The following is a 10,812-nucleotide window of genomic DNA, read 5'->3' as shown; positions in this document are numbered from 1 at the left end:
TATATTTAACCAATAAAATGCTATGTTACCACTGATTAATAATGTTCTTTGTCAATAATCATTGATCAGTTTCACGCTAGTGTCCCAGGCTAAGGGAGCACAAGTCAGTGGAGGTAGTCAGTCGGACTAACCAGATCTGTGACATTGGTGGCAAGCGGCGGAATTGCTTCTTAGTCTGAGGGATACTTCCTTTTTACCGGGATTGACCGACAGGACAGCAGACTTCGGGCGCCTTGACAAAGACATGGATGTGACATCAGAATTCCAGGGGCTACTGCTGGTCATCCTCTCCTGCTACACTACTGCTATCCCTACAGAACAATACCAGAATCTGAGGCAACTGGTTTGACGGTCACTATGGCAGAGGGCCCTCCAGGAGGATGTTGTATGCCAGGGTCAGTGTCTTCCAAGCTCTGAACAAAGGATTAGAGACCAGCAGAAACTACGGATGTCATTCCTGGGACAGCGACCCCAGAAGCAATGGGTATCTGAATTGGACAAGCTGGTCCAACAGGAGGTAGAGCTGGAAAATCGATATCGGGCTCTGCAATGGAATGCAGAGCAAGCATATTGGGCTATGACTTCGGTGGCCTGGGATTATTATAGGATAGTTTTCAGGAGGATCCGGACTTCGGCAGTACAGCGGAGTGGCGGATTGAGGACATCCGGGATTACAAGGAGTGGGACCTCTAAGATGCACTAGGACTTAAAGGTGATTTAGACTTTTTAATTACACAGGAGTGGGAACTGGAGAAGGCATATAAAAAACTGTTCTGCCGTGTTCAACAGAATGCCCCAGTGTCCAGGGATTTTGTGGATGTTATGGAGTGGTCATCTGAGGATGTTGACCCAGGTGGCGTGGATGGGACTGTGGTCTCCACCCCTGAGTCACAGGGATACTAGGCAGCTCTGCCAGATCTGATACCGGAGCTATGTGATTTTACACAACTTGATCCAGAGATTGTGGCTTTAATTGATTGTACATCTGAGGATGTTGGTCCGGCAGGGCTTGCAATTGGCTTCCTTTCCCAGGGAAAGGAAGAAACTTTTCTGGGTGTAGTGGATGGGACTGCGGTCTCCACTAGCACCCACCCAGCAGAAGATTTGCAATCGGGGCAGAGTGCCACTGGTCTCTGCCTGCTGCCTTCCCTGTTTCCTGAGCCAGATCACAGCAACCTTGTAAGGTCCAATCAGGCAGCCCCAGAGACTGTGATAGTGGATGGGACTGCGGTCTCCACACCTGGGTTCCCTGGAATGTTGGGCAGTTGGCCCAGAGCCCCAACCACCAGCTGAAGCGCTAACAGTGCAGAGTGTCACTGGCCTCTGCCCCGCACCTGCAACAGTTACTGGGATCCAGGGAGATACCGCAGCTGGCCCATTACCCCAGCACCAGGGAGGGGTTGCAGGCATCAACACTTCCCAGCGGCTGAGTGAGGGCCTGGGAGAAGGCGCAGTAGGCCTATCTCCCCAGTGGCAGCTCACAAGTCCTGTGAAGCAGGGTGGTGTCTCACTGATGTTTTTTTAGGGGGTGAGCTCTAAAGGCACATGGAATCTTGATGGCAAGATGAATGCAGCATGTTATCAGAAAATACTGGCAGATAATTTGCATTCTTCCACACAGAAGCTGCGTATGGGACACTCTTGGACTTTTTAGCGTGACAATGACCCTAAGTACAAAGCCAAGATGACCCTCCAGTGGTTACAACAGAAAAGGGTGAAGGTTCTGTAGTGGCCACCACAGTCTCCTGTCCTTAATATCATCTGACCTTTGCCATGATGAATGGGCAGCTATACCACCTGCAAGAATTTGGGGCCTCATAGAAAACTATTACAGAAGACTGTGTGGCACCGTGTATTAAATGGGTATTAAAACTCATTGCACCCCAAAAGAATACAGTATGCAGAAGTATTAAGCATTTTTTATTGTTATTATTGACAATCCCATAACTGCATTGTCCATAGTTCTTTTGCTGCTATGTTAACCTCCTACCAGCAGCTGGCGATTGCTATGTTCTCAGCCACAGTAACTGTAATTGGTACCATGTGAACACCTCAGTGGTTCAGTCATACTAAGGCCAGCACTGAATGCAGGTAAGAAACAGCACCCAGAGTATAGCAGAGTCATTTATCTGTTTTCAGGTAGGCAGAAAAGCATCCAAGTATAACAGTCAATGGGAAATGTTATTAGAATCATTTAAATGTGAATTAATATTGTATGGAACGGAGTTTATTAAGACAGACCCCTGCAGATCAATTGCTGCGACAGGCATTGTCAGGCATAATGTGTATAGTAAACTGCAGTAACTGTATTACGTCTGTATAGTTTATTTGCTCCATTAGCATGGATGTCGACAGATTAACAAAATAAAGGCAGAGTCAGTTTGTTATATTCCGTTGGGTCTGCCTGGTGAAACAGGTTCTTAAATGGATTCTCTCCCGCCACGTGTTCTAATCAATCTTTGTTGCAATGCTTTGTTTTATGATTGTGCTATTCTGTTATAACCTACAGTTGAATAGGAATTTCAAAGGAAATAAAAAAAGGCCTGCTCACTCACATTTTCTTTAAAAACAGTAGATATATTATCAATTCCAAGGGTATGCAAACTTTTGATCACAACTGTATTCATGAAAATATAGGAACTGGGGTGAAGAAAAGTTGCAGCAGGTGCTCTGGACTGATGAGGTGAAATTTGAAATATCTGGGTAGAAGAACGCAGTTTGTTCTCTGAAGGGCAGGAGAGCAGTACAAGAATGTTTGAAGGCAACAGTGAAGCAGGGTGGAGCCCAATACCATTTTAATACCCACTTCAGACATTTAGATATATCTTTTAAAATTTCCTTTAATTGTTCTACAGGTTTTCTACTGCTTCTTAATTCCAGGGTAGTTAAATTCCCATCAGACTCTGTGCATTTTTATAGTAACTGGATCTTTTCATGGTATTGAGAGGCTTGCAACAAACTCACGACTGTTTATTATTATATTTCCCTTCTACCTAAAGAGCTTTATTTGCATTATTGGAATGCCATCAGCTAAATCTCACAATGATATCATATTGTTCATGCATGGTCACCATTTCTAGTTCCCTTATCTTTCCAAAGAAACCTATTGCATTAGGAAATATACAGTAACTTTTATTAGAATTTGCAATAACTGGCAAATAGGCCCTACTTGTTACCCAAGCTAACCCTAACCCATACTCCATGCCCTTACTGTATGTTTAAAATCTTTTCCAGCATCTTAGCCATTCTGTTCCTTTCCATTCAAGTGCAAACCATCCTAAGCATAAGAGAAAAGTAAGCACGGTACTCCAAAGAAACAAAGCTATCCTTCCCATGTCCATTGACCCATTCAAAGGATCGGTACAGCATTGTTACATAGGCTTAACACTGGTGCTTTATTGCAAATGGTTGGTCAGTTAATAACAACGGAGACACATTCTCCTAAATCGTGTATACAATAGCAGCATCATCAACTTACAGGGAAAGCCATTTTTCAATATTTCTGTAAAAAACAAATACATTAAAGCACAGGACTGAATAAAATACAGTGAAACGGAACATCCTATAATTTTCAACCAAACATTCTTGATATCATTTACCATAATAAACTAATTGTGGCCACATGAGTACTGAAAAGTTTACTCCTACAGTCTCTGTAATTAAGGGTTTTGCTACAAAATTGTAAGCAACTTTAGAAAAAAAAAAAGAGGTTTACAGATAAGTAATTGATTTGATGCTCCTGATTTTCCATTCCTACACTTCAAACTCAAATGCTGTAGCAGAGATTAAATAAAGCTGTTTAAAATTGTTCCATATCCTGATGGTTATTTATTCTAAATTCCATGGTGTAAACAGATGATGCTTAAGGATTTTATTGTAAGCCTTTGCTTTTATGCATTTCTTTCAAAGATCATAGAAGATTAAAAGTTGCCATAGCCAAAGTAACATTGCTTTGCTAAACATCAGTATCAAAATATCAATATAACCTACCAACATTACTTCCATTTTACATTCAAATATTCCCCCCACCCCCCACCGAATACAAAATAATTCTCAGAATGTCAGTAGTGAAGGCCACTTGTTTGTAGTTTTGGATAAATTAATAATGACATACAAAAATTAAAAACAAAATAAAAAAATATATAAATGCGCATTTTCCAGAATGCGGTGAGGTCAGAAATTGCCACCGAAATGCTACAACAAGAATAGTCCATATTTCAAAATAGTAACATTATGGGAAGCAAACTAGGAAACAAAAGCTTACCAGCTTAAAAAAAATAAAAAATAAAAATAATTCACAGAATTGTTTTTTGTAGGGAGTAAACATTTTATCATATTGTCTTTTTGCTGAATGAAGGTTTTCCCTCCCATATGACTAGCACAGGTGGGACCTTGGCCCAGAAGTCCAAATGAAAGTTTTAAGTTAAGAAGTTTAAGAATACAATTCCTCTGTATTAGCTTCTAAAATCAAGTCTGAAGTACATGTAATGTTTTATAGGTTTAGACGTGGGCACACAGGAGGTGGGCAGCAGGCAAATTCTCTCAATATACTGCGAGCCACGTCAATATTATTTTGAGCAATTTCAAGAGCCCTTTTAACTTCGTCAAATGAAAATCCCTCTCCCATCAGCTTGGCTATTTTTGCATCTACATTTTCAGAGCCATCAGCGCTATATGGTCTCCTGTGGTGTATTTCAGGTGCTGTCCTGCGGGGTAGTGGCTTGGGGGGCCTTGCTGGTGCTTGAGGACAATCTATAAAAATCAATTACAATAAACATGAAATTGTGTTAACAGTTGGAAATAGGTATCTGGTTTGTATGAGGTTTGTAAAGGCACATTCTTTACATACATATTTTCTATATATACACATTAAAAGTATTACATAATATGAATTGTATAGAGGATAGGATGGCTGTAGTCTGAATAGTTACACCAGCTACTACGTTCACCGTGGAATAAATTGTGTGTTTTTGCACAAGTAAATCATTCCCTTTTTTTGTGGTTGCACATCCATTACACACACATTCTTTATACATCATTTTAACTTACTCCACTGTTGTTGCACTTTATTAAGATACATGCTGCATACAAAGGGATCCTGGCAATATTTAGCCTGACAGGCAAGTACTTCATACCAGAAAACAGTTTTATAAATAAGGTACACCGTAGTAATAATACAAACAATGATAGGCACTGTCCAATAAACTATATTTATAAGGAACAATGTAAGTAAAAACCCGCCATTTTCCCTTGCCACCTTAAATCTATCATGTTTAGTGAAAACTTGCTCATCATTTATGTAAAATTATTGAAAGTGTGCACTTGCGTCTAGTCCCCATTATGTAAATGACAACTATACTTGTGGCCATCACTAGTGCATACGGAGTACACAGGAAAACCGAATATATTAGGGCAGGGCTTGACAAATTTGTTGTGAATCTAGGCGCCAGGTAAAAAAGTTAGGAGCCAGGATTTTTTTAAACTAACAGTTGGTCAGGAGGGATCCGATCATCATCAGCCCACTTACTAAACTCACAGCGTTTGACCTGGAAGCACCCTGGACTTTCAGGTCAGTGCTGTTTGTTTTTTTTTTTAAATACATTTTTTTCATTTTTTTAACTCTTTCGATGCTGATGTTCCATTGGAGCACAGCATTGACAGATATTTAGTCCCCACAAGCTTGTGGGGACAAATGTTAACCCCTGCAATGCCACGAATGTGTCATACACAATTGTGACATTGAAGGGGTTAACGCTGCACTGTCGCTCTCATGGAGTGATCAGGCAGCAGGGGGGTGTTGGGGCTGGTCTCCACACTCATGTGGAGACCAAAGAACCCTCTCACCCTGTCCCTGAAGCTGCCTCTGGCAGCTGGGAAGCAATTGCTGGTCTATAGACCAGCCACTGCAGGGGGGAGTCTATGATGACTGCTGTAGGCTTCTATGCCTACAGGAATCATCAAAGGGCTTGTGGGGGCTCGTTTTTTTTGCTGTTGCTGGTCTGCCTGGGCTTCCAGGCAGACCACCGGCAGCAGAGCCCCTTACAAAACGGGAGTTAACCCCTAAAACGCCGCGATCACGGCATTGAAGGGGTTAACGCTGCACTGTCGCTCTCAGGGAGCGATCAGGCAGCAGAGGGGTGTTGGGGCTGGTCTCCACACTCATGTGGAGACCGAAGAACCCTCTCCCCTGTCCCTGAAGCTGCCTCTGGCAGCTGGGACTCAATTGCTGGTCTATGGACCAGCCATTGCAGAGGGAGTCTCTTTGATGACTGCTGTAGGCTTCCATACCTACAGGAGTCATCAAAGGGCTTGTGGGGGCTCGTTTTTGCTGTTGCTGGTCTGCCTGGGCTTCCAGGCAGACCACCAGCAGCAAAGCCCCCAAAACGGGAATTAACCCCTAAATGCCGCGATCGCGGCATTGAAGGGGTTAACGCTGCGCTGTCGCTCCCATGGAGCGATCAGGCAGCTGGGGGGTGTTGGGTGAGGTCCCCAGACTTGTGTGGGGACCCAATCAACACACAAACCCCTTCCCTGAGGCTGCCTGTGACAGCTGAAAACACGATTGCTGCTTTTCCAGCAACCGCGTTTTCAGCCTACAGGCTCACTCCGTGGGAGTGATCTCAGGCTCGGGGGCGGGCTCGGAGTGGCTGTGCTTCAGCAGCGCCCCCGTGTGGTGACTCAGCCTCTTACATCCACAATTTTTTCTGGATGTAAGAGGCTGACAAAACCTAGGCGCCAGGACAAAATTCTCTGTCGCCATGGCGACCTGGCGCCTGGGATTTGTCGAGCCCTGTATTAGGGCATTTCTGTCAAAATCATGGAATATTAAATAGCTAGCTAATATTGAATTGATGCATACAATTACCTGAACACGATGGGAGATGATCATATTCTTGGGAAAGTCTGTTTAGCTTGACCTCATTTGTTACTCTCCGAACTGAACGTAAAGAAGCATCTACACAATGATCTGAAGAAGAAAAAAAAAAAAACAAGAATGAACCAGTTCCATTAAGTCTGTTAAAATGTAAAACAAAGCGGGATTTTATTATCATCAACTAGTATGCACAGCAAGACCATCTCTACTAGACTTGTGCATTCGTATTCAGGTGAACATGAAAACAAACACGAAGGGTGCGTTTTCCTTGTTCAACCCAAATACCGAAGAAATGAACATGGCAGCGGCAGAACGTACATGGAGAATCTTTGTGTTCGCCTTCGTTAATCTACTAATCTCCCTCGTCCCTTTCCCCATTTAGCCTACCTTATCTGCGCAGCATCGCAGGGGTTTATGGGAGTGGAAATCCGAGTCGCTCGTATGGACCCGGCCGAGTTTTGGCACCAGTCTGTACAAGCAACTATATTGGTAGCCAGCAGGGGGCTCGTCTGCCATCAACCAATGAAGTGCAACTGCATTTCATTAGTTCATGGCAGAGGAGCTCCCTGCCTGCGACCAATATAGTCGCTCGTACGGACCTTTAACTCTTTGAGTAGGCCCAGGCCAATTTTCAGCACCATGATTTTAAGTCTCTACTAGTGACAGCAAGGGGCTCATCTGCCATGAACCAATGAAGAGCAGGTGCATGGCAACCAATAGAGTTGCTCGTTTGGACCTTTAAAATCCTTCTGCCAAAGCTGCTGCGTACTGCGTTAACCCTGTATTAATCCCTTCTAAAAAAAAAAATGGCAAAAAAGAAGAAAAAAACCCCAAACACGAATGCACACAAATAATCGCCCCAACCAAACACAGGAACGGGTGGATATTCATGGAATCCGAAGATTTTTTTCCCCACAAAAGACTAACAGGATGAATTGGCCGGCCCCCAAGTCTAATCGCTACCACTGAGCAACTGAAAAGCAACATTAAAAAACCAAAACAACAACAATAATAATACAGAGGACAAAATTCAGAAGAACACATGCAAAGGCAAACACAGTAAACTCCTTTACTAAATGACATTGCCATACACTCTAAACAACAAAGATGCACTACAACCAAGGTGAAAGAAGATTTTATTTTTATTTTTATTTTTTTACCATAGGTGCATTTATTCTTTCAGCAATAGCCTTATACCATGTTAACTGTGGAGTCTATCCTGAACCAGATACCTTATAAAACAGACTACCGAACCAACAGAAGTAATCACATTACTCAAAATCTAAATAGCAAGCGCACAAGGGTATTATCAATGGTATAATTACAGTTTCCAAATCCAATGTTTACTATGACATAACCAAGAAGCAATTAGTAAATACATATAACACCAAGAAAAGCTGAAATGTTTGTCTACATCTTGAAAAACAATATTGTTAAGACATTTTTACCCATATTATAGGTCCACCTTTACAGAGATGCCAAACTATGAGATAAGAGTAATACAGACTTATAATATCAAGCAAGCTGTGATTTGAGCAAGCTAGGAATTGCTCATAGAGATTGTGCCATTTAATCCCCGAACAAAATCCACAATGATTTTTTCCTGATATGAAACTCACCTACCACATGCTGGTACTGATAAAAAAGGTTATGTACCTTGTACATTGTGTTTTGCAACTGTATGTTATAAAAGCCTAAGCAATTAAAAGGAAACGGTTCTCAGCTTGTAGCTCGCATTGCAACCAGAACAAGAGCCTAATAATCTAATAGTATTAATAAACCGTCCTCAAGCACAGTTAGCAGCTGTGACTTTAGATCGGCCTGAACAGCAGCCGCAGAATGAAGCTGGAGCTATACTGAAACTACTGATTAGATGCTTTACCTATAGCTATATCTGAAGCACTACCATACTAGGGGAGAGTGAACATTAACAAGTGTAGAGACATACTGGTACAGATAGAGAACAGAGCCCTTGAGAATTCAGAACCATGTAAGTATATGAGATAGCAAATAATCCCGGGTTGAGAACACAGCAAGTTCACAAAGTGTCTGTAACCTAGAGAACGAAGAATACCAAAGTGTGTACAAAAGAACATTTTGTAATTTTTTAGAACAAAATAGCTTGAGTTTATTTAAATAGGTTGGCTCAACCTCTTTATAATTTAGAGAAGAGAAGTACAGTAAGACAAAAGTGACTGGACACTGAAAAGCCATTACCTACTTACTTACCAAAATAAAGTTCAGGGCATATTTACAGATAGACCATGTGTTACATTTGTTCAATGTTCAAAGATAAAAGTATTGTATTTAAAATTGTAACATATTTACACTCATACATACAGATATAAAAATACATTTGTAATAAAATTAAAATGGACAATATGTATCTAGTGCATCCAGAAAAGACATGTTTATGTACAATTATATATTATATATATATATATACATACACACATTTACCATAGTTTTTGGTTTTCTGCTATTTCAACAATTTACTACAGTGTTTAAGTGATCTACAAACAAATCAATATATATGCCCCAGTGGTGTCTTGGGAATTTCAGACGGAAAGCTTTTTAGCAAGCCCCCAGGTATATGGAAATGGGGAAGATTAATACAATTCTTAGCTTTTTTTCCTATGTAAAACATGATGGTATTTGACACGCTGGAAAGAAATCAATAGAAACATAAAATGGAAAGAAGTAGTAATAAATGTCTGTTTATCTTGTTTTGTGGTTCTTTCTTTTGTACTACAAATCTTACCCAAAGGAGGAGGACATAAATCCACACCCGAATTCGGTCTGCTACCCGACGCAATGGGTTTTGAGTGCTCAGTGATGGAGGCACGTGCTGGGGGGGGTGGAGGCGGTGGGGGTTGCGAGGGAGGGGGGCTGTCAAAAGTCTCATCACCTGTATATGGACAGAATTCATGCATCTGTTTAGCTCAATTTCATCATTTACAGGGTAAAGGCTAACATTGTGCAATGATTCAAGCCACTGGCTAAGACTGTTATCCTAAAGACTTATCATACATGCAATCATAGGTGAAATGTCTTTACACTGAAATCCAAACAGCTGCCCTGCTTTTATGCAAGAATATTGTTGCGTCTAAATTTAAGGGTATTCTGAGGCACATTGAAATTTGTATCAGTTTTATCGGCGTAGTATAAATTACTGGACAAACCATGAAACTGACTGGAAATAGATTAGAAAACCATAAATTAACAAACATTGGTTGAATAAAGTAGCTTAAAACACTGGATTTTATATTAATTGGTTGGCTTCAGATATTGTACAGAATGACTGGTCTGGATTTTTATTTCTGAAGACACTGTACACAATGCCTGACTTAACATTGGCTTCCAAACATCACCAAAATTACTGCTCTGGAAGCATGGTCAATTGAGCAGTATGGCAATTAGAAGATACTTAAAGGGGGGCAAAGAAGACAAGGAAGATAATGAGATGATTGAGGAGAACAAAGTGAGCAGTGAAATGAAGGATTATGAATTAACCACCCCTCAACATGTTCAGCTGATTCTAAGGTAGTTTCCCCCCCAATGTAGCTGCTGTCGCCAGAAGGTCCGAAAGGAGGAGGTTAACATTATGAACCTGCTAATTTCAGAAAAGATTGCCCCGAAGGGATATAGAATACACAGCTTACACTTTGGGACATAGGATATGATTTTCCATGAACATGTTAGCCAAGAACCTGGAGCTTGCTTATGGATTTATAATTATCCCTCAATCTCATTAAATAACTTTTGTGATACAACAATGTCATTAAGTTTGACCTGATGAGGAGAGCCTTGTGCTGCAGATACACAAAATGATACATTTTTGCTTCCATTCTGTTATTTGGCTTAGGAAATTTTCAATTTATTTTTTTTTTTAAATATGATAGATGGTTCTGAAGCAGAAGAAATCTGTCTTGGACATT

At 41.2% G+C, this 10,812-nt stretch overlaps 1 protein-coding gene across 3 annotated transcripts in view; it reads right to left on the bottom strand.

Annotated features, from left to right (window-relative positions):
• Positions 1-3,378: 3,378 nt before the first annotated feature.
• CBLB (Cbl proto-oncogene B) overlaps positions 3,379-10,812 on the bottom strand; it is a 77,308-nt gene continuing 69,874 nt past the window's right edge. For 2 of the 3 annotated variants that reach the window (XM_053454986.1, XM_053454987.1), the window contains exons 16-18: positions 9,636-9,782; positions 6,866-6,967; positions 3,379-4,752 (exon numbers count right to left, since the gene is read on the bottom strand). In XM_053454986.1, coding sequence (XP_053310961.1) covers positions 4,493-4,752; positions 6,866-6,967; positions 9,636-9,782 — 509 coding nt within the window. In that variant the 3' untranslated portion in view covers positions 3,379-4,492. The remainder of the gene's footprint in view (positions 4,753-6,865; positions 6,968-9,635; positions 9,783-10,812) is intronic. The other variant, XM_053454988.1, reaches the window with a different exon arrangement.

The sequence above is a fragment of the Spea bombifrons genome, chromosome 2, assembly GCF_027358695.1.
Source record: "Spea bombifrons isolate aSpeBom1 chromosome 2, aSpeBom1.2.pri, whole genome shotgun sequence".
Classification (NCBI taxonomy): domain Eukaryota; kingdom Metazoa; phylum Chordata; class Amphibia; order Anura; family Pelobatidae; genus Spea; species Spea bombifrons.
This window is presented reverse-complemented; position numbering and strand designations above follow the sequence as displayed.